General features: G+C 34.4%; 1 protein-coding gene across 2 annotated transcripts in view; it reads left to right on the forward strand.

Annotated features, from left to right (window-relative positions):
- The window catches only part of LOC120596636 (SAM domain-containing protein SAMSN-1), a 42,842-nt gene extending 28,059 nt beyond the window's left edge, over positions 1–14,783 (forward strand). Inside the window, exons 6-8 of one of the 2 annotated variants that reach the window (XM_039855155.1) lie at positions 996–1,202; positions 3,085–3,235; positions 13,916–14,783. In XM_039855155.1, coding sequence (XP_039711089.1) covers positions 996–1,202; positions 3,085–3,235; positions 13,916–14,118 — 561 coding nt within the window. In that variant the 3' untranslated portion in view covers positions 14,119–14,783. The remainder of the gene's footprint in view (positions 1–995; positions 1,203–3,084; positions 3,236–13,915) is intronic. The other variant, XM_039855154.1, reaches the window with a different exon arrangement.
- Positions 14,784–25,095: the final 10,312 nt, after the last annotated feature.

A 25,095-nucleotide genomic window follows, 5' to 3' on the forward strand; every position in this document is an offset into this window, starting at 1 on the left:
TGTCACCATAATAAAAATAAAAATAAATGTAGACACTGTATTTGCATAAAAGTCAATTTTCTTTGCAAGGAAATACCCCTGTGAGGTTTTATACTCCTGTCAATAACTGGCAGTCTGTAGCCAGTTAGACTCAGACATGAATAAAGAAAAAGACCAACTGGTTTGTCCATTCCAGTATGCTTCATTCATACTTCAATTCAAACTGTTGTGGAGCTCAAGCTAAGTATTATCTCCTTTAGAATGATGAAGTAGCATAATTTATCCTTAATGCACACATAATTTTGTTACATATTTGGTTTGTACAAAGTTCTGAACAGTTTCATTAGGTTAGATAGATGCAATACTTTAGATGGGTTTATTTTATACTGTAGATGAATTTTTCAGATGAACTAGAAGCATCGGTATAGTCACAGACTTCTCTTTCTTCTCCTTCCCCAATATGGGAGCTCCTCTAGGAATGATGGCTTGAGCTTTGCTACATATATATTGCTTTGACAGAACTAATAAAAAGTGCATCATTTCTGAATTCAGACAGCTTAGGCTTGAATTCTGCTTCTGTCATTAACTTCCTGAAATCTTGGAAAATTATTTAAGTCCGCGTTTCTTTTTTTAGTAATATTTAGAGTAATAATGACACCTCACGTATGTACCTAAGTGGTGTGTTCTGGACATAAGATGACTTTATGTGTACAAAAGTGTTTTGTAAATTACATTGTGCTCTACAAATAAAAGTTGAAAAGTTGATATGATATAAAAAACACAAACGTCATCAAATGCACGTAGAAGCTTTTCTTCAAGAACATTTCCTTCATTATTACTAGTAAATAGTTTCCTTGGACTTTTAAAGGAAATTTCCTCTATGATTTCTTTTATTTTAGAATCCCCTTAGCACAATGCCCTCATTATTCTAACTTTCTATGATCCATTATTTTTTTCTACCAATCGTCATAGCACCAGAGTTCTCTAGTCTGATTTGTATATTTCTTTGTCCTTAGAAAGGAGACATCATAGACATTATCTGCAAAACACCAATGGGGATGTGGACAGGAATGTTGAACAATAAGGTGGGAAACTTCAAATTTATTTATGTGGATGTCATCTCAGAAGAAGAAACAGCTCCCAAGAAAATAAAGGCACAACGAAGGAGTGGAAGAGAGAAACTCAAGACTCTGCAGGAGTTCTTAGAGAAGATTCACCTTCAGGTTAGCAAACCTGTGCCTATTTGACTTTCGTTGCATATGGAAGGAATAATTGAGGGAAATGGATCAGTGTTTGTACAGAATTGTTAAAAAATAGATGACTTAGAACAAAGGAAAATCTGTTTTCCAAGAACAGTTCTTGTTTCTCCTTTATTACTTTTATTATGCAAGGACAGGTCTCGATATAACATCCTTTGAACTAAACTCTAATGGTACTTAGCAATGACAATAGAGATTAATGTTGAGAAAGTGCAGTGTAAAATGAAAAAATACCTAGGAGAATAAAAGGCTCTGAGAAAATATGTAAATGAGAATGATAGAGAGTATAAAGAGTAAAAATAAAAATCCAGAAAATTAAAAGAAAAAAGTAAAAATGAAATTGTATTTTCTATAGAGCAGAGATCAAAAGCAAGTTAAGATAACTAAATATAATTGTTTTAAAAGTAATTTGTTAGGAAACAGTGATCATTAAGCCCAAATAATTGTGTTAAGGAAATTGTTCTCTATATTTATAATCCAATTATTTTCTCGTTATATTAGCAAAATTTTTACGAAATATTTACCTTGTTAAATGGTGTGTACATACAGTACACCTAGCTTTACTCAACTTACTGTTTTGCAATCCATTTTTAAAATTAACATAGTAGTACTTTGCTAGTTTTCAAAATTCATTAAGGCAATAGCCAATTTAACCTTCCTTGTTTGTCCTCAATTATCAATATTTTTGTCTGTAGACACACTCTCCAGGCCTTCCTATATTACTACTAGTGCTCTCAAACTGGGCACCCCTTGCAGGAAGTACAAGTTTGAATCTTGCCTCTACTACTCATTTGTTGTATGAGAAAACTAAGGTCTAAGGAAGTTAAATAACTTACTCAAGAACCCACAGTTAGATGGTTATGTCAGAATGGGAATTTTGGTGTTCTCTTTTCTAATACAGTGTCCCTTCAAGGATGCATTAATTTTAAAAGAACTGCTACTTTTTCCTTTTCTTTTGTCCATAAAGGGCTGGTAATAAGTTCTTCATGATTACTTAAAATTTTAACACATTCTCTTATTCAATTTTAATAACTAAAATAAGGATATTAAAATAATAATCAAGTATAATGGGAAGAATTTTTGAGGAAGCTGGAAAACATTCAACTTCACTTTGAATTTGTTAGCATAGAGATTACATAAATAGCATACAGACTTTGAAATCAGAAGCCTATGAACTAATAGATCTTGATGTAAATGATGGGCAAGACATACATTCTGAGAAAAGGAAACAATACTTTTCCCAGTCGCAGTGCTTTTGTAAAAGCTTAATAAAAGCTTTTAATTAAATAGAAAGTCTTGGATTCCTTAGATTTATAACCAAAATGCTAAGTCCACTTTTTTATATAAATTGTATCTATTTCAAATTCATTTTTTAATCTACTCCAAGAAGTTAATGAGGATAGCTGTTTTTGCAATCGAGCAAATAAGAAGAGATGCAGATTCAAAAGTAGTACTATAATATACTCTATTAGAGGCACTTTATTGATAGATTTAAGGACACTCTAGCTTTGTCAATACAGCTATTTGAGAAGTGAAAAAATGCCCAAAGGGATGAATGATCCAGCTATTTAACTGATCCGTGATTTAGCTTTGTCCAGCTTAAGGTAATATTTTCTTCTTTATATTTGTCCTTCCAGAAGGTTGGAATTGTATAGCATACAATTTTAAATGCCCTAGAGTTCATATGTGGAAAACTAGTACAACTATAATAAAGTTCAGCAAAAGTTCTATTTGCACCTTTGATTTCCATATGTATTTCTATACTTTCTTTAAATCTAAAGAGAACTAAAAATAAAATATTTGAATCTGACTACCTTATATTATTCATATTTTTTCTCCCACACAGGACTACACATCAACACTTTTACTCAATGGTTATGAGGCCATAGAAGATTTAAAGGATATAAAAGAGAGTCATCTCATTGAATTAAACATTAAAAACCCAGAAGACAGGATGAGGTTACTATCAGCTGCTGAAAATCTCCTTGATGAAGAAAGTAAGTTTACTCTTCTCCCTAGCTGATAATCATAGTTTAATGTAAATAGTAAAATCGTTAAAAACAAAGCCCCCATTTTATTTACTGAGAATCATATAAAGCATTCTTTCTCACAAAATAAATATTTTCTTATATATTTGGAAACAACTCTGGTCAAATATATAATTAGGAAGAGGACCTTTTTTTCCTTACTGGTCTCAGAAAATGAAAAGACTTTTTTGAGCAACTCATTCAGATTCTGCAGAGCCATTAACTTACACACAAGTGGATGTCTGCATTCCCAAAGACTGAGGGAATCAGAAACAAATACTTAGTGACAGCATGAGCCATTATGAGAAATGTCATATGCAACTTCTGTAGAACAGCACTGAGCATGGCTCTAAGCTAATGAGCTTTTGTGCCACACAAGAAAATTCATTTCATTACCATATAGTCACATCTCGTATGTGTTTTTAATATTCTTTCAAAATGTTATAGTAGCTTGCAAAAATATTCAACACTCAATTTTATTATCTGAGATGGTTCTATGTATTTGTAAGTATAAACTTAAGATAGAGTAATACATGAAGATTCACTCGTGGCAGAATACTGGCTACACCAACTGGGTTTGTGATGAGAGGACAGCTTTTGTTTTTACAGTTGCCCAATCTGAACACTCTTCTTACTGAATCTGGTCAGGCTCCCAGAACCTTGAGTTTAGGCCATGCCAAGATCTGCAAGGAGTATTTTGTTAGGAAAAAAAAGGGGGGAGAGGCGGAAGTGTCTAATTTTAAAGATGAAAAAGAACTTAGATCATCTAATCCAATCTTCTCTTTCTAAAGTAATATTAAATGCTAACTACTTTTTTTGAACATGTTCTCTGAGTAAAACTTTGAGCCAAGGTCTTCACATTTATTACCTTCTTTAATGCTCTCTGAAACTCTGTGAGCTAAATTGTACATTCCCTATTTTTATAATGAGAAATCAAAAAGATAAATAACTTGTCTAAGCTCATGTACCTGAATTGAAGAGCTAAGACCAGTATTTGAGATGTTATGCTATACTTCCTAACACTACAAATAACAGGTCAGATAGAAACTAAGGAAGAAAGTTGTACTTAAGACCCAGGCTTCCTGACTGATCCTTTGTGGCCTTCCCTATATTCTCTTTCATATGCCACACAAAATGGGCATAGTTGCACAGCACATGTTTATTAGGCACTGGCCTTTTATCTAATAGGTATTAGTTTATTTTTTAGAAACTGTACCTCATATTCTTCTTGTTCACTGTCTTGAGTTTGCACAGATCTTCATCCTCTTCAAAGAATGTTCACATGGATGACTAATTTGACATCTTCAGAATGATTTTATTCTTGGGCCTAGGTATTTATATGCATTCTTTAAAGTTGCAAAGGCTAGAAGATGCAGAGAGAAGAGTCACAGAAGCAGACAAAGGTCAAACTTAAGTAGTCAATGTACTCAACAGTACAAGCGCAAACAAACCTGATCACTGTAAACTGAGGTAGCAATATCTTTCAGGTAAAGAGAGTGTCCCCACCACATTTTTCACATTTTGTCATTTTCAAAACATATCTCCTCACTAAGCACTCTGAGGCTAAAAAATAGATTCTGTAGATTTCTCGTAATTGATAATGGTCAGTATCATTGTCAATTCTCTCCCAAATAATTTGATGCTGAAGTACAGGGAGGAAGAAGACTGAGTAGTTTTTGAAGACTTGTATATAATTACTTTTCTTCTACAATACCAGCCAGGTAGGAATTTGGCCCATTCTGCAGATAAGAAAGCATTTTAGAGATAAATTTCAAAGAGGCCAAACAGATAAGTAGCAGAAATGGAGTTTTAACCCAAGGCAGTCTGCTATAAAAACACAAGTTCTTTCTTCCACACATGCGAACTAGTAAATATGAAAAGAACAATGAATATTTGAAAATTGAAATTTTCTACTACTTTGCCAATTTACACAAGAGCTTCAGTTCAGTTTTCCAACTCAGAAAGTGGAAGTTAACATTTAAGTGGAACAGAAAGCTTGCAACAGCCTGATTCCCTGAAAAGTGGAAGGCTATTATGGTTGCATTACAACAGGACTGTAAGTGGAAGGGGACTTCGGCAAGCAGGGCTTTCAGCTATACAACAGTTTTCAACAGGGACCCATGGAGGGAAGATCAGTTCAGTGCCAAAGGATTGGGCCACTTTTGGCATCCACTCATTTTCTTCATTCCAATTTCCTCATCACCCATCTACTCTTTATGTTAACAAAGAAATAATTTGTAGATGATACCAAATTAGAGCTAAGTGTAATTTTAAAAAACCATCTGACCCAAATTTTTTCTTTGCAAGGTAGGGAAACTAAAACTAGAGGAGGTAAGAAGTTTTCTCAAGGTCACTTATTTAGAAACCAGACTCCTAAATGCAAATATTAGAAATACAGTCTACTGTACCCTGCTCTCTGAAAACAAAAAACATCTCCAAAGCATGATGTGACATTCAGTGTTTGATATAAAAAAGTACAAACCCCCCAAATTATTTCACTTATAAAACTTTAGAAAACTATACTTGAAGGTCACTAGAAGTCGATCCTTTAATAATAGATAGTAATGTACAAAGATATACACACTGAGCCAAATTCTGGGAGACGAAAAATGGAAAAAATGCAGATTCAACTAGTGTTTGTTGTCAACATACAACTCAGAGATTTTTCTTATTTTAATCTTATAGTCTAGAGTACTATTAGAATATACATGTCAAAAAGATGCATATTGCATGCTAGGCTATTCTGACTGAAAGCTATTTATCTTCTATGCAACTGCTTTGCTCAAGAAATAAAGAAGAATGACTTTTATTTGTTGATAAGATATAGAGTTCTGATGATTCAGTATCATGCTGTTGCATGGTTATTTTTATCTAGTCTCTACTCTGTGAATCGTACCTTCTACAACCATGCCAAAATTTAATGTACAACCTTCATGTACCTTGAATGATAAAGAACTATATGGTTAGGTAAAAATATGGTTATATAAAACTAAGACATTATTAAAAACAAATGGATGTACCAGTCATAGGTTAAAAATAGTTAGCTTTTTGTGTGTATGTGGAAGAATAGGGTATGCAAATTGGCCAGGATTTAATGTACACATTTTATTTTGATCATTAAATAATGTCAGTTTGGGAATGTCAATAGATTCCTAGTTTAGAGCTTCACTGCTTCTTAGGTTGGGAACTGCAAAGTTTTGCTTTGCCAATCATTCAGTATAAAAATTGAGCAGAGTGGGCACCTGTTTTGAGGACAAGTGTAAATTTTTGAAATAATGTAGAAGGGACCATAAGCTCCATGTGATCCTTTAATTATACTTCTGGAGGGACCATGAGAATGGGGATGGGACAGAGACAAAAACAGAAGCCTAAGACTTAGAGCAAGCAAGTTTCCTTTTCTCTTAGGGAAGAATAGATAACATTGCACCCACTTAGACCTTGAAAATGTAAATCAGATTAAACTTTTTAGGTCACTGCTTGACAAGAGGTAAAGATGTTTCTCCAACAAGCTGATAGAAGGGCTGGCAGGTGGTGTTAGAGCTGATCACAGGATTACCTATGGAGGTGGAGAATGACTTTGGGGTTCTGCAATCCTAGCAAGACCAGTACGGAGATATTCTGAATTTGCTCCTGTGTTGCATTAAAACTGAGCAGAATTAGGTCACTAGCTCCCTCAGCTAGGAATCTAGATGAAGTAAGAAGGAGAAGGAAGATTAGGGTGCGACTTGGTTCTTAAAGGAGCAAAAGAGCAGAATCTGTTTATTTTGTGCACTTTAGGATTTCTCTATCATCTGAATTTTAAAATGGACTATTTAGTTAGAATAAACATTCTCAGCAAGTAAAAAAAAAAAAAAAAGAGTAGAGAATGTGTGTGTGTTTGTGTGTGTTGTTCCATAAACATAACCTTCAAGACCCCTTTGCTTTATGAGAAATATCTCTTTAGAGTAAGTTAACTGCTGTTAATAGTTAATGTTTTTTCTCTTTGTTTTGCACTTGTTCCTTTTTTCCACATTTAGAAACACTTTGATGTGTTTTAAAAGTGTGTCCATAAGGATGTGTACTATTGTCCTTGGGGAAAATGGGTGATGGAAATATCTTGTTTTCCCTTTAGCACAGGAATAATTAAATTTTAAACTGGAAAAAAAAAAAACTCAGTAAATAAGCAAACTGTACTAGAATCTGTATACATTTTAAGTACCTGAAACCTTTGCAGTGCTCAGTGAGGAGGAAGGGGGAAGGGTGGGTTGTGTGCCAGGCTGTTGGCACCAGCTGTGGTCACAGCAGCTCCTCATTGCTCAACTATCCCCAGTTGTGCTTTCCTACCTGCCTATCTGCCCAAAACGATGCAGGGCAAATGGCAAGGCCCAGTCAGGAGTCTGGAACACAAGCTGCCAGCAGGGGAGATTTATAGTTATGCCAAGCAGCAGTCCAGCAGTTGGCCTGAAAATGTGCCAGGGTAGCCTGGTGCCCTAGTCCCTGACATGCGTACCTGGTGTTTCCAAACCACTTGCCATATGATTTGAATCTGGATTAAAGAAACATACATACAGCTTTTAAGAAAAGATATGCTAACCATCTACATACACAGAGTAGAGAAGGCACTTAGGCATTTTACTTTTCTGTATTTATAAATATGCATTTAATATCTATTTCTAGTCATAGCTATTTGTCCTTATGCAACATAGTTTCTTCAGATTTCTTTTTTGGTTTTACCCTTAAGATTTAATCACAATAGGTGCCATAGTTTATGTAATTAAAAAAAAAAACAATAAAATGAAATATAAACATTTTTCTCTTCTACCAGAGAACAATTCCGAGAGAAAGGAGTTCATAGAATTTTCACCTCAGCCACCTAAGGGACTGGTAGCACTTGTGCATGCAGGGCACTCCTGTGCTTTTTGTATTGCATTGTGTACTAGGCGTGGCTTTGTAATTACCCTGGCTGAACAAGACTGAATCCTTTATTACCATGAGTCTTCCCAAAGCCTCTAGTTCTCTGCTTTACATTAAAAGAATTGTTAATAAATGCTTGTAAAATGAATAAATGTTGAGTGAGGGAGTAAAGAAATTTTCAAATAGTAAGCCAGACTTTTTTTCTGCTTATAATACTTAAAATCCTCTGCAACCCCACCTCCTGCATTAAAGTTTTTGTAACATGCAAATGGCTGTTGATGTGAGCTGCTAAGATTTATTTAATGCATGTATAAACTACATATGCATGTGTGTATGCTAGAATATAAATGAGTACATTTCTAGAGGGCAATAATGTAAAAACTGTCAAAGATTAAATGTGCATATTTTTATATCCAGAAATTCCAGTGCTAAGAATTTGCTTAACTTCTACATACAAATGTATAAAAATACTAGTTAAAATACTAATAATTTTAGTAAAAAACTAAAACCAATATGAACTTTCATCATTAATTAATTTGTCAAATAAATTGATATATACAAACAAAGTAGGATGAAGATGTTAAGAGAATGAAATGCATACTGATGTGAAAAGATGTCCAAAACATATTAAATGGTAAAAGCAAATTGTAGATCAGGGTAATCCCATTTTTGTCAAATAATCGTAATTTTTAAAATAATACAATTAGGTTAATTTTTTGCTATCTCAAGAAAATAGGATTAATAAAATTGATTTCCCAAGGTTCTTAATTAAGCAATATAAAATGATCGTTTTTCATCTTATTTGGTCACTATCAAAATAGTCCAATAGGACAACAATTCAACTAAGGGTAAATATTTCCTGGGACCAAAGCTGTTCATGGGATGTGTGATTGGGCAGAGTGGCAGCCTAACAGTGCTCTCTGTGTTGTTGCTGAGTGATTGTAATCTTGAGCGAGTGTGCCTCTACTCTTACTGAAGCAGCCAGCATAGTACAAGTGGAGGTTGCTGTATGTATGAGTGAAAAGATTTACTCCCTAGCACCCATCTCATTAGAGGGTAGACTAACTATAATGGTGAGATACAAAGAGAGGTGTATAAAAAGGGGGACAGTCATTTTAACTCCATATTCTCTAAGGGCCTAAGGAAAACAACAGTGACTCACTGATTTTCCATGAGGGGATTCCTGTTTATCATTTTTTTTTCCCAAAGGGTGGGTTAACATTCAAATGAAATTTATACCAAATATTCACTATAATTAGGAAATTAAAGTTTTCATGTGATTTAAGGATGTGCTTAAGACGAAACTAGAAATAACCAAGAGTTGTACCATATTGTCTACCAAATATTCCTCCATGAACAATGCTGCCTCTGGACAAATAAATACAGCCACAGTTACCTGAAGAATGCCTGAGTTTTGGTTAAGGTGACTCAAATGTAGCTACAGCATGAGGCTGAAGTTTTGAGCCTTCCTAAGAGGTATATCCCTGGTTTTTCCTCTTTAAAGACGGCACCAGGATAGAGAAAAATAGGAGGATAATTCCAAGAGCTGCGAGGTATTTTCATTTTAATTCCCACAAAATTCCATATTTAATATTCTTTAGTTCATATTTCCTTTAGTTAATCTAAATATCATATTCTTTTAATATAAAAATATTAATTGTTTACTGGGTACTTTGAATGACCAGGCATTTTTCTATGCACTTCAGAGTGCATTATTTTATCATACTTGGCCCAAAGCAACAGATGCTTCATACCTAAGGCAATCAAGACAGTAAAGTCAGAATCTGGAATATGGGTATAGAAACTTGGGAAAGTGAAGCAAAACTAGTAGTTTATATTTTTTATCAAATCCTTAACTTTCTAATATGTGAATATAGGACAGATTTCTCTTCTTAGAGTATGAGAACTTTTTCACACAATTGGGATCTAATTTGATTTCCTTAAAGCTTTCTTCACTTCTAGTATAATTGAGATTGCCTATACTTAATTAAATGTCACAATTCCAATATAATTATTTTATAATCACCATGACACTTTTTATCTCCACAGTTAACTATCTTGAAATGTTGAACCATGGACTTTATATAATTACATAAAAAATCTGATATGAATAAAATATTTTAATATTTAAATTAGTTCTTTATGACAAAATATTTCCTAAATAATTTCTCTTAGCATAATTATTTTATTTTCATTATATAGAGTACAGAATGATTTGAAAATGCTTTCTGGACTTATTATGCCTGCTTTTTGCTGGCGGCAAAAGGAAACATCCTTATTCAAATTATTTAATAATCCTCCAATATATTCAGATTTGAAAATGTACAGCCTTTGGGATATTTGCAAACTATTCAGGACTTTATTGAAAAATTGTAGCATTTTAATTTTTGATTTTTCTTATAATCAATTATAAAACATTATAGATGATCTGTGAACTACAGAAGAAACCTATCAAAATTTTAATACTTTCATTTGTGAATTATATGCACATATATGTTTTTACATAATATTAATAATGGAATATACAAATATACATATGGAATTTTTAAGTTAACATATTATCAGAAACTTTTTGGTATAAAGATGCACTCAGCTATATTATGACAAGTCTGTAATTTTGGAAGCAAACTATTTTTTATTTCAATGTCACTTGCGTAGTTAGCTCAGATGATTGGACCATGGGATAAAGGTTACAGTCTTGAGATTTCTGGGTAGGTCAGTTAGCTTTACTGTTTCATGGTCACGTGAAGGGACTAAATAACTTAGAAAGAAAATATGGATGCATTACTGTGAACTCATCCCCTCTGCTAGAAAAACTATCCATAGCACAAATACTAGGTTTATGCCAATCTCTAAGTCATTAGTGTCAGAATGAAAAATAAGACAAAACGTAGAAAATAAAATAAAAAAAATCTTGACCCACCACATACAAAAACTGAATGCTATATAGCTTTCATTTCCATAATATAACATAATGACCTGCCTTTTCTTTTTATAGTTACAGTTGAGGGACTCCAGCTGATCACCTGCCTGAAATTATTGCAAGCCTGGTGGGAAGCATTTGAGGAGGCACAGTCATGTTTTCATTCCACTAGGAAATCATTTAGCAAATTACTGCTGTTCTGTAAATTACAGTGCTGCATAACTTTCATACTGAGAAACTATTTCCTTTTTCCATAAAAATTGCAGATGAAAGGTTTCTGCAACAAGTAACCTGTATTTAAAACAAACCAATTCCTAGAATTTAGAGAATGTGATATAATGTTTCTCAAAAATAAAAACAAATAGATTTTATTACTAATATTAAAAAATTTACATTCTCTATTAAAGTCAAATTTTTATTTATTGTTTGTTTACTCATTGCCCTTTGAGATGAATGTATAAAACCTTCTGAGGATAAAATAACAAGCTAAGTAATTACTTTTTTGAAAGGAAAAGAGCTAATTTTGGAAATCAGAGTTCTTTAAGCCTAAATTTTATATACTGAAGACAGCACCACAATCAGTAATCAACCTAAATAGAACATGGTATTGGGAGCAGTTTTAATTATGCCAAATCCTGTTTAGATGTCAGTCAGAAGGGAAGTAGCTCAGTAATTTTAATTTTGTGTTCAGGTGATAGGCTCAAATATAATTTGGAGAAACATGGCTTTATCCCCACAACCATTCTAAGAGGATTGCACTCCATATAGGATGGTCACTGCTGATGTCACAGGAAGCAAACAAAAGGGCTTTTTACTCTGCCCTTTTCCAGAAACACTTGGATAATGGAACATAGAGCTGGCTCACTTCATTTCAGTGGCAATAAGATAGACAGGCAGAGGCAGGGGAGAAAGCTTCTGCTCAGAGAATGAAGTCCCATTTCAGAGCTGCCTTCTCTCTCTCTCTCTCTCTCTCTCTCTCTCACACACACACACACTTGGAAACAAAAGTGAAGAGATGGATGCTCACAAAGACTAATGAATATCAAGTAGGTTAAGAGATTCCCCCAACATAAATGTTGTTATGACTAATAAATAGAAAATCCTTCATGTAGCTTAAATTTTAAAATAACAATCATAATAGATGCATATTAAAATTAAAGCTCCTTATACCTAGAACTAGTTATAACATTACTAGTTTTAAATATTTGATAGTTGAATCCATAGTTAAAAGCAGTTGTACAAATGTAGAGAAGATTTGGAAAATGGTATAAATGTGTTTTCATTGTTGCAAATAAAAGCTTTGAGGAAAAGATTAAAAAGACTGTTATGATTCATTTTGAAGATGAGTAGACTAAAAAATGATTTTTATCATTTTTTCTAACCTTTCTCAACCTGTATTCATTATCTAAACCACAGAAAATAATTTAAGTAACTTTTTTCTCAGCTTCTCCATAGATAGTGCATAACTAGTACCATTCCAGGTACACTAAAGAGAAGTTAATTCGTTAAACATAGGATGCTGTGGGGCACCAGGGCTCAATTCTCTCTAGTTGACAACAATTAGATACACAATGGATCATAAACTATGTTGGCAAGGTAGCTAGAGCCTAGAAAATGCAATTAAAAAGCAGATGTGTAGATAAGATAAAGGGATATTTCCTAAAGATAAATTACTCAGCATTATAAGAGTTTATTGAGGAAAACTACACCATTTTTTTTCTCTCATGGATTTTGAAGTTGATACTTACTTTGTTCCGACTGGAATGGGATGAAGTATGTAGCCACTGAAGGCAGAGGTCTTGTTCCACCCTGAAATGCATATATTTGGTTTTTGCAATGTGGGGCTATTCAAATGTCCAAAGTGAGGTAAGTTCCAAGGTTAGAAGGGAAAAGAATAAAACATGTTGATATAGCTGAGAACTAAGGTCCATCTCATAATGCAGAGAAATACTCATTTGCTGGTGTCAGGGAAGGCAAAGAAAGAAATATCACGTTAACAAAAAGAAAGCTGATGCTAAAGAATTCTTGAGAAGAGTAAAACTTAACAGGGCTACTTAGGTTCTTTAGAAAAATCTTTTGTTACATCACTAATAATATTTTTTTTTCAAAAAGATAATACCAATTGAATCTAAAATACTGCTTTTATGACACAATTACCAATCTGAATATAAATGACTGTTAGAACTACAAACAGATATACGAAACAAACTAAATAAGATTCGATGAAATGGTGGTATTTTACTACCCAAAAGAAACCTGGTTTCTATGTCTATTTTTCTGATAAATGCAAACGTAGGGAAATCCTGAATATTCCAAGCTTTATTATTTAAACTCCAAGTAAGTGAAATCCTGTTATACATTGTTGTCCACAGTGATCCTTTATTCACTAATCCACATTTTCATGATTCTAGATTTGTTCACTACGGACTATGGACTGTACGGATAATCTACAAATTACTTTTTCTAATGTTTCTTTAAGGAGTATTTGGACAAGGCATCAGTCACACTGTGGATACAATCTGCTTTCTTTGGCAACTCATCACTAATGTAAAATGAGAGTCCATATTGATCTTTGCTTATGCAAGCAGTTAACATGAATTCCATGAAACTGCAAGCGAGCAACAAAGGGGAAACTTTGTCTTCTAAGAAAACAGTGGTTTGAATAGTTGAGTGTAAATATCTCTTTTATAATAAAAAAATATGTTATTTACTTATAGAAGTTTCAATTATAAGAAGTCAAAGTTAGAACAGTTGAAAGAGCTTGAAGATAAATGAGTGCATGAATAAAACTTTTTTTGGCTTTGCCTAACTGCTGCCTTCTTTTCCATTTACAGATGTTCAAGAGCAAGAAAATGAATGTGTGCCCCTATCCTTAAGCCCAGACATCTCCTTAAATAAGTCACAACTAGATGACTGCCCAAGGGACTCTGGTTGTTACATCTCATCAGAAAATTCAGATAATGGCAAAGAAGATCTGGAGTCTGAAAATCTTTCCAACATGGTACAGAAGATAACTATCACAGAAACAAGTGACTGAACACACATTCTGAACTCTATATCTACAGATGTACTCCATTTTAACTTTCCTTGAGCTAAAAGATCAAATCGGAGAGAAAGAGAAGTATTTGCAGATACAACCTAAAGTTAAAATGTTTTAATCTGAATAATTGTACATAAAAGTTCATATCTTTAACATTCCCAATTATTATAAACGATATGTATATTTATTATTTTAAATTCTACATGTTAATATTTCACATGTCTGTATTAGAAATGTACAGTATAAATCTTTGGTATGTGTGACATAAGCTTTTATTTGACTTCATAAGTGATAAATTCTGCAAAAAGAAACAAACACCTTTTTCATACCTGCCAGGTTTGAATTTGTATATATTATTGAATGAATAGCAGTGGAACATGTGTGTGATTGCCAATTGTCTAAGAAGCATTTACACTCATCTTTATACTTACTGGGAAAGTACAGGTTAATATTGGAGACTTTTATACTGATCCACAGTGGAGTTTCAGTAATTATTTTTTGTTGATTTCTTCACTTATTTGGTATAAAAGTATAGATAAGATATTGTCAATTCTAATTAGTAAAACTAATTTTAATAATGTACAGATGTTTCACGTTTAAATGTAAATACTTTTAATTTTGAAATGCCCTAATTTTAATAATAAAAAGAACTGTGTGCATTTGATATTTTTCAGACTAGTTTTACTTAAAGTATTTTCATATTAGACCTTTAGACAGAATATCTCCTACAAGACAAGGTCTTATGGTCAGTCCTTACTTTTATAAATAGATATATATATATTATTCCCAAATCATATGCTTCACCTAAGTCTGTCTCCTGAGCCCCAGATCTGTGTCAACCAATTTCCTGAATACTTCTATGCATCAGTCCGTTCAGGCTGCCACAACAAAATACAATAAACTGGGTGCCTTACAACAGAAATTCATCTTCTCAGTCCTGGAGGTTAAAAGTTCAAGATTAGGTTGCCAGTGTGGTTGGGTTCTGCTGAGATCTCACTTCCTGACTTGCAGAAAGCCATCTTCTTACTGTGTCCTCACATGGCACAGAGAGATTGCAAGCTTTCTGGTGTTTCTTCTGAGAAGGCCACTAATCTCATCATGAAGCCTCACCCTCATGACCTCATGTAAATCAAATTATCTTCCAAAGTCCCCATCTCTAAATTACATACACTGGGGGTTAGAGCTTAAACATATAAATTGGGGTGGGGGGTACATAGTTCAGTCCATAGCACTTTAGGAAGCTTCGACTCAATATGCCGAAATCCTTGATTTCCTCTACAAATTTGTCTCTCCTTTTTTATTCCCAGCCTACCTCTCTTTAGTAGTACCAACACCCAGCTAGTTACCTAAAGCAGAAAATCTCACTTCATCTGACATATATACACTTCATATAGATTCAAAAAGTAATCAAGCCCTATAGATCTTACATTTAGAAACGCTTTCATATTTATGGCTTTCTAGCCATTCCCAAGGTTGCTGTCTTGATTTGCAACCTCATGTTTCGTGTGTAAAATATAGTAATAGCTTTCCAACTGACCTCTGTTCTTCCAGTGCCCTCCTTCTTGGTCCATTCTCCACACAGCCTCCAGAAAGATCTTTCCAATGTGCAAATCAAATCATGTACTTCTCGGATTGAAGTTTTTTGGTGGCTTCTCATCAACTTTAGTATAATATTGAAACTCTCTTCCAGGATACATAAGTCTTTCCCAACCATTTGTTTTTTACCTATGTTGTGAGTATGTATTTCTTCTCACACCTTTCACTTTATACTCTCCAGCCATAACAATCTATTTTCAAATCCCTGAATTCACTATTCCCTTTGTGACTTTTCTTTTGCTATTTATTTTCCTGGAATTGTTCCTGCTATGTTCTACATCCATAAGCTACCCTTTGTTTTCCATCTTAAAGTTCACAAAAGTCACTTACTCTGTGAAGCCCTTTCATGATTTCCTTTGGTGTTCTCCTCTTTGTGTTTCCATAGCAACTTGCATCTCTGTTGATTATAGCACTTATACTTTATCTATCTGTATGACACTTGTCCTTCCATGAGACTGTGACCTCCTTGTGCCAGAGATTATTTTGTTTAGCCTTCTTAATCTCTGATGCGTGGTATTACACTGGGTACAGAGTGGCATTTAGGAAATGTTTGCTGGAATGCATTAAATACAATAATGATTCTCATGTAACATATTCTATATTTATATTTAAATCAATCCACTCAGCCTATAGGTAAATACCTTCTAAAGTGACCGAAAATTTTTTTAAAATACATAAAACATAATACCTTAGGAAAAATCAAGAAACACAAAGTGTTATTTCAAATGCTATGGAACAACTGTTAATCTCTAATGCATTTTTTTTTTTTTTCAGATCCATGAGATTTAATCCCATATGCACTGCCTCTGTCAGGAGTAAAGCACACGCCTACTTCTGTTCTTCCCTTTCCACAGCAGTAAAAGGTGTTTCAAACTTCCAACATGCTGTCTCCATTGTGGCCCCACTCCTGCTATGGCTACTGCTCCAAATAGATTATTCTATTTGGACTCATTGGACACACCATAGCCACTGACCATAATTTTTAAACTTTAATCAACCAGATATTTAAGGGAGGTCAAGAAAGTACAACTACTTTATAATAATATCAGGAAATTGTAGGTTAGGCAGCACCTAAAGAAAGAATTACTTGATTGTAAAGTGGTAGAAATCTCTTGTGAAGCATTCTCAGTCACAACTTCTATCCTTTCAAAATGAATATCTGGTACCCAATCAAGGATTCAGGGAAATGTTTTTAAGTAGAAGTGTTGCAGAGGCCTTGAGGAGACTGAAGTATAAGAAGAGAGATTGTATTACTGCAAAGAGGGAATGAGAGGAAAGTGAAGACACCATGAGGCTCAAATTGATGAAAGGATGGCTCCTTCACAGATCACAGTACTAAAAAGGATACATTTGTAGCAAAAGTATACACCATATTAAGGGGGTGCTGCTGCCTTCACTGTACCTACTACATCTCTTTCTCAGGTTTTTCTCTTAACCATGGAAAGCTGGATAAAGAGGAGTGGAAAGGTAGAAACTAGTCCATCCAAGGTGGTGAAGTAGCTCAGGGGCTTAGACTTTCTGCTGTTTTGGCTGGGAGAGAGACATGAGTCTGAGCCTTTAAAGAGTAGATGTGGAGGTGGTGAGAGGGCTGACATTTTAATGTTTACAGATGATCACATTGGCTTTGTGTTTCTAGGCTGAAACCTGGTAAGAGTCTTAGTCTCATTAGCTTATTTGTTCACTTGACAATAGTTAGACATTAAGCATATATGTTGCCTGAGACTATGTCAATAAAGGGCTTTTGGATTAGGTAATCTGCATTAGAATCTTCCCATATCCTCTTCATTAGAACCGGCTATCTTTCAGCATAGAAAGGTAATATAGTTTGGGGATGAAATGATTATTCCGATCCCAGGGTTATCCTATATTTACAAATTCAAGTATGTTGTGATGGTGTACATGGTTAGAGAAATTTTATTCCAGATAAATGGATAAAATTCTCACAATGTATTTTTGGTAAGAGCAAAATTCAGATCACTTAAATTCTTGCCCCTACCTCCACTCCCATTCTATTGCTGATATAAATACAAATATATCTTTACTCTGAAGCATTTTATCAGAAGTTTTTTTAGCAAAGAAATTGCCAAGACAATTAGTTAAGAAATAAAACAACTTTTAAAACTTTAAAAGTGATAGGCAGCTAAAGATTATCAGGTTTTAGAGAACATACAATTCACTGAGGTTAGAGTCAAGTGCCTTGCAACTTCCTGAGTGGGGCCAAATTGATGACATTTCATGTTGAGAAACTTCCGTTACAAGCATAACTTCTGAGAAAAATAGTATGAAGAAATTTTAGATATTCCATCAGCCCACACATGCACGCACTTCCATCCCCCCATCATGAACAAAGAAAATTGTATAACTAATCAGCATGCAGACTTCATGTGCTACTTTATAAAGTGGGAAGTCATGCTAAAATTATGTAAAAGTTGAGAGCAGAATGAATAGAAACTAAATATAGGCAAGAGAACAAGAGTTTGTAAATCTGACCAGGTTTTTTGGCTATGGAAATAAGATAGACAAAACTCTCACTTTATCTTACCTCCTAGCTTACTGCTGAGTTCATCTGATCACACTCAACGTTGACCTACACACATAGACTGGAGGTCCTGGTTTGAAGACTTATGTGATATTGGGCAGGTCACTATTCTCTGAGCTTGGGCTTTTCTCTCTACAAAATAATTATAGTACTAATATTTCATATTACTGTGTTGATAAATGAGGTAATATGGCAAAGCACTCAGCACAGTGCACGCAGTATGTGCATAAAAACTGGTATCTAAAAATAAAATGGAAGCAGTGCACATGCTACAATAACATAGGCACGAACTTGTAGTAATTTTAAATTCTTCAGACAAATTGTCTGAGGGCTTAGACAACTGTAATGTCCAGCAGCAATGAAAGAAAATCAGCTCATTTAACAGAACTTGGCAGATAAATGACCCTTCTATCATGACAGAACATTTCTTTCTTTACTGCTGACAGTCTAGAAAGAGGCTATGTTGTAATTAGCTTTGATTCCTCATCCTTGGCACATGACAGGGATAACTATTTTTGAAGACTGTGTGATTGAATAAATAAATAAATGCCTATATTAATGAACGAATAAATAAATAAAAGATTTGAGATTATTAGTGCTATTACTACACCATGGGCCCTGGGCTTTACAATATGGAGTCATGGCTGATTGTGCTACTGCCAAAAGAGAAACCCTTAGGAAGACACCCTAAATATAGATATTTATATATTTATGAAGCTTACGGACATTTAGGCAAATGATCTGCCATGGGAAATCAAAGTGCAGGGAGAGGTCACCAGGAAAATGTGATATTTTCATTACTCTCTTTTCCTTTTTCATCATGCAAATCTTTACATTTGAATTACCAACAGAGTATCAATGTGTTTGCGTGATGTATATTACAAATTAAGAAGCCATGATGAAAGAACCTAAAAAATAACATTAGTAAATTCTGTGATCTCTTTTGACCTTCTGGTGTCCCTGGTGGGCCTGAGTGCACAGAACCTTTTCTTCACAGGAAAGGAGTGGAATCCTGATGCATAAAAGTAACAGGATGGTTTTCCTCTCTGAGTTCTTGGGCACCGGGCCAAGTGAATGGGCAGGAATCATTCCATTTGCAGAGTAAAATGGGGTGAAAAGCACTTCTGGCACACTTTGTCCATATAAATTATACTGTTTGCAATTCATCAACTCTTTCTCTCTTTTATATCCATATGTAATGTAAATGATCATCTTTTTCTGAAGCTCCATAATGATGCACAGCTCAAAAATGTGATAGAATCAGCTAAAAAAGAGCAGATGGAAGTTTTTCCCCAGTATGCATATTCATAAAAAAAATAGAGAACTCAACAAAAGGAGATACATAAGTGCTTGTACCCAGGGGCTGCATGAACTTATATATAACAGTAAGTTGGTTTTCCACAACTATTTATTCTTGAAACCTTTACTCATTCATTCCTGCAGCAATCATTAAAAACATTCTGGGAATAAAATCTGTCTCTCTGTATAACAACTGTATTTCCCTTGGGGTTTTTATTGCACCTTAGAATCTATGATTAAGGAAGTATTGGTTAAATATTTTACTAGAGAAATACAATTAGAAGGCAAACCATGTAAAAAAGTGAAGACTTCAGTGCTTCTTTAGTAATACACACTACAGATATTTAAAAGCACACTGTTACACTGAAAAAAGCTACATGGGAGAATAACAAACTGTCTGGACGGCATTTAGCTATGTTTGTTTTTTAATAGCTGATCACTCAGAGGCTAAGGTGGTTCATGCACATGTACTGCAGAAGCAACATAATGAATAGAGCATCAGGCGATAGTGTGAAATAAAATAACCATAAAATATAAGAAATTGTTGAAAAACAAAGGAAGTCATTCAAAGGGTACATATGAATTTTGGTCACATAACCAAAGAAGCAATATTCATGCCAAAATTAGATGTTTCTGACTCCTTGTGTCTTCCTTCAGATCCACTCCCTACGTGAAGCCCTGGTACCGCCTCCAGGACCCAGAGCTGTATGGACTCCATACATTCTTGATCTGTGCCCTCAGGTTTCTGTTGGACCCAATGAATGGAAAGCCTCAGGAGACTGGAGAGAAAGAGAGAAATGAGACCAGGTTATTTATTCTTCCCATGAGATCACCTTGTGCTGGCCATCTCCCATAATCAAAGCTCAATCCCTAAAGGTGACTTTTTGCACATAATTTTCTTTCCTTCAGATTCTGATAATTATTAGTTTCTCTCATCAATTTAGGCCTAGATTTAATAACGGCTCTGTGGCCATTAGCTCTCACTACTTGCACAGCCCTTAATGGTTCCCCTACCCTCCACCCTGCCCACCTCTTTGTAATTTGTCTCTTTATAAATAAACCTTCCTTGGATTATCCCAATTTATGTTATCTGTTTTCTGTTGGGAGCTGGGCTCCACCATTATTCATGATTTCCAGTTACTTGGGTCATGTTCTTGAGTCCAATGAGCACTGTTCTGTGTCTTCAGTATAATTACATTTACATGGTATCAGGTCATTTCTACCTATTTCATGAACAGCCTCCATCCTTGCTGATAATCAAATGGCTTCAGGGTAAAGTATTTCCACTAACACTACAAAACTCATGCCCTTTACCTCTTTCAATCCCTTAGCCATCTGTTTCATGGGGCCCACCCACATATTTCTCATTTTTCCAAGCAGGTAAGATTTCCTAGAACTGGAGTGACTGGCAGCATATAAATGGAGGTTTTCATGATGCAGTTCAGGCCAACCTAACTGTGAGGAACACGTGTTCTATCCTTTACTAACAACTAAGCCCATAGTCCACTTTTCTATAAAACATAGGGCCATTTCTGTTTAGATAATACACCATGTACCAACATTAATATCCATTCACCAACTATATAATAGAATGAAGCAAATGTATATTTTAGCTGCTTACAGCTAATCAGAAGTATCTGACATTAACATCATTAGGGTTGTTTTTTATAAATGTGATAGCCTATAGATATCAGGATTTTACTAACAACTTCTCATGTCTAAATTCTTTAATTTTAAATTATATTTCATCTATAATGTCACTCGCTAACATGGGTTTTTTAAACACAAAGCCTTAGGCCTCTTAATCTCAAAAGAGTTATTGTAGAACATAGATACCCAGATAATTTGCATGATTAATGAAAATATGTTTAGAATATTAAACATTTAAGATGTTAGCATTTAGTAGGCTTTCTGACAGAAGTTAAAAAACTATTAGAATGACTGATGAATTGCTACAGTACATTAGTCCTCAGAACAGGGAATGTGCTAGAGGACATTTAGCATTCTTGTTTTTTTTCCTATTTTCCCCCTCCAACTAAACTGTCCTTTTGTAACCTTGGTTCAGTTGTAAATGACCAAGAACAAAACTTTGCAAAGTTTTGAGGAACTTGAAAATTACACAGAAAGCTACTGACAGGGAGAAATAAAGCAATTGTATTAGCCAGGGATTTGCACACAGGAACTGGTACATAGTAGGAAATGAATAAAAATGTGTTGAAGGAATTGAAACATATTTTTTCATGGTTCAGATGGTCTTCTCTCAGCACAGAAGAAAAATAAAATAGAAAATTATTCCCTAGTCAGTTGCAAGGTCACTGGCAGTTTAGCTGTTCATAACTAGGGAATGTAGACACACTTATTCTTTCCATTTTTAGGAACTGTGTTTCAAAATGGAGCTCCACCTACTGACATCTTTATAGAGCCCTTCGTCTTTGATTGCTGCAGAGCTTATCAGTACCTATTTGGCCATTTATTTCCTCCTGTTGTTATACTTAGAGATAAAATATACCAGAAAGGACTGTCAGAGAGGTGTTTATAGCCCCACTGGGCAAAAAGTAAAATACCATTGAAAATGTAGAACCACAAGAAATGCCAAAATAAATTCTTAAGGTAGGAGCAATAAGCTGCGTAATGGCCATGCTTTGAGGGAGACAATTAACATTACTTTAATTTATGTCAAGTATTATCATGAAGTTATGAGCTCCCTCTCTGACTCCTACTTGCCAAAGCTAGCTTCTTTAGGCAGGATTTCCTTTAGTGTTATTTAGTTTATAGTTCTCCAACACTCACTTACACAGCACCTTATTCCTGTGTCAGTGAGTATTGAGAAAAATAAACTACTATACTTCATCTGGAATCCTACTACTTAGTCATTAATGCAAAAGAGGGCAAGGCAAATATAGCAGGCTGAATAATTGTCTCCAAAGACAGACGATCTTAATCTGTGGAACCTCATAAAAGTTACCTTATTTATGAAAAGTGTCTTTGCAAGTGAGATTAAATTAAGGATCCTAAAATAGGGAAATCATTATGGATTATCTGGGTGAGCCTTAAATGCATCATGAGTGTCCTTACACGAGAGAGGTAGAGAGATATCTGGTACACAGAGAAGACAAGGCAATGCGTGGGCAGAGCAGAGAGAGATTTAAAGATGCTGGCTGGCTTTGATGATTGGGGTGATGTAAACACAGGAATGTTGGAAGCTACCAGAAGCTGGAAAAGGAAAGAAGTGGATTCTCCTCTTGAGCCTCTAGCAAAAGTGTGGCCATGCAGACACGCTTTGGATTTTGGCCCAATGATACTGGTTCTGAACTTCTGGCCTCAAGAACTAGGAGAGAATAAATTTCTGTTGTTTTAAGCCATCAAGTTTGTGATCATTTGTTTTAACAGCCGCAGGAAACTAAGACAGTAAATAAACCATTTCCAGCCTTAAACAAAAGAATAATGACCTCTATTCATGGCCATTACTAGTAGACTATAGAAAAAAATTACATTATTAGTAGCAAGTTTAATACGAAAGTATATTAATATATCTATCCTTTGAAATCTGTGTACGTTGTTCTTCTTTACTTGTACATGTGTTGTGTAACTGAATTTAAGCAACTCAATTTTTTTTTAACAGGACAAAAACTCCTTCAATACAATAATGACCCTCTTAATATGACAGTTAGGTTTGTACTATTTTTATCCTTTAGCTGTTTTAATTTCACTTAATAAAAGTAAGCTTTCTTTAATTGGCACCTGGAATATAGCTGTTATAAGCTAAACAACAAAATGCAAGTTTAAAATGTTCTTGCAAAACAAAAACATCCTGATTTTGTCTTTATTAAGAGCACAAGTTTCCTTTAAGACTTGGACATAGATATTTTGCTGAAAGAAAAAAATATGGTATTTTTATTATAACATATTTATTCCTTCATTCCTTCATCAAATATTTATTGAACATGTTCTAGGTGCCTGGAAACGCTATGAGGCTCTAGAAATATCAAGATAAATGGCAATAGCACCTGTTATCAAGGAGTTAAGAGTTCATGCGTCCCCTTGACAAATGTGCAAATAAATAAATCCTTATGAAATGTGATATGCTAGAATAGCAATATAGGCAAGTTGTGTACAAGCAAGATTTAAAAATAAATCATTTCAGAATCAAATGATTCTATGAGCTTGAGAAGAGTTAAATTGTACCAGGTATTGTAGAAATAGAATTTAATACATTACATTGGAAGTTTCTTATTTCTTTTTCTTATTGATAAATATTTGGGACATTCATAGCCAAAATCACATTCAAGGTTATAATAGACAAGATTCAACATCTTCAGATTCAGGATAACAGAATTAGCAAATCATAGTAGTTTTCTCATAGTTTCTAAAACAACTACTTGTACAATAAAGGTTTCTTAATTAAAACCTACCCAACTGAAACACCTATATATGTGAAACAAATATTTGCACTATCAACATCAACCAACTCTTCACATGAGTAGCTAACAATAAACAATGGAATGATGCTCAATGAATATCAATTAAAATAAATTGCTCCCAATAATCTTTGTCCTAGAAAACATATTCCTGCATGGACATGTTAACGTGTGCATGCATGAACACATCCTCACGCAAACACACATACACGGCTTTCTTATTGTAACTTGTTTTCTTTAAAAGGTCAATTAGAATTAACTGTATCTTAAAGACTGTATCTTCTTTATATCACTGAGCCCAGTTTTAGTCTCTGCTAAGGCATGGGTTTCAGGTAGGACCAGCAACATAATGGGAGATAGCCAGAATTCTTAGAATAATTGCCCAGTGTAAAATGAAAATATGAGTCCCCTTGTTCAAAATCATTAAAAATTCTAAAACAGCAATAACAGAGTATTGGATCAAATGTGGGGCTTTTATGAGAGCAGAGCCCTGTACAAAAACATAAGTACACATCCATTCAGCTAGCCCTGGTTTCAGATATTCTTTATCAACAATCCACATCTGGATCTTCTCAAGGACCATGCTATAGATTACAAAAATGACAATAAGACCTGCCTATAAGTCACATATTCTTTGCACAGGCCCATATTAACTATAAAGACATACTGGACACCCATTAAATTCTATTAGAATCAATATGTTTCATTCTGACTTGAGTTTGCTTTTCTCTGCTCTATCCAGCCTTTACTCATATAAACCATGAGGCAGAGAAAATGCTATGTGTCCACAAAATTGTGTCTATTAGCCTCCTGGGCACATTGTCAGTGCTCGCACATTCTGTTGGGTCCATGTGACCAGTTCTGGTCAAAGTTAGCGCTTGGCCCATAAGATCTTCTTTGAGGCTCAAGTCTTCCCTCTCTAGGTTTTCCTTACTCTTTCCTGTGCTTTCCCACCTTTTAATCTATATAGCTGGAAATAATGGACTCTGAATTGTGGAAGGAGCCCACTGTAGGAAACACCTGAATTATTGAGTCGTTTTTGGAGAACCATTCAGGAATGCTGCTGGACCACATTCGAGAGCCACATAAAATTAAACTTTATGGTCTTACGCCATTTATATT

The sequence above is a fragment of the Pteropus medius genome, unplaced genomic scaffold, assembly GCF_902729225.1.
Source record: "Pteropus medius unplaced genomic scaffold, Ma_sr-lr_union100, whole genome shotgun sequence".
NCBI lineage: Eukaryota > Metazoa > Chordata > Mammalia > Chiroptera > Pteropodidae > Pteropus > Pteropus medius.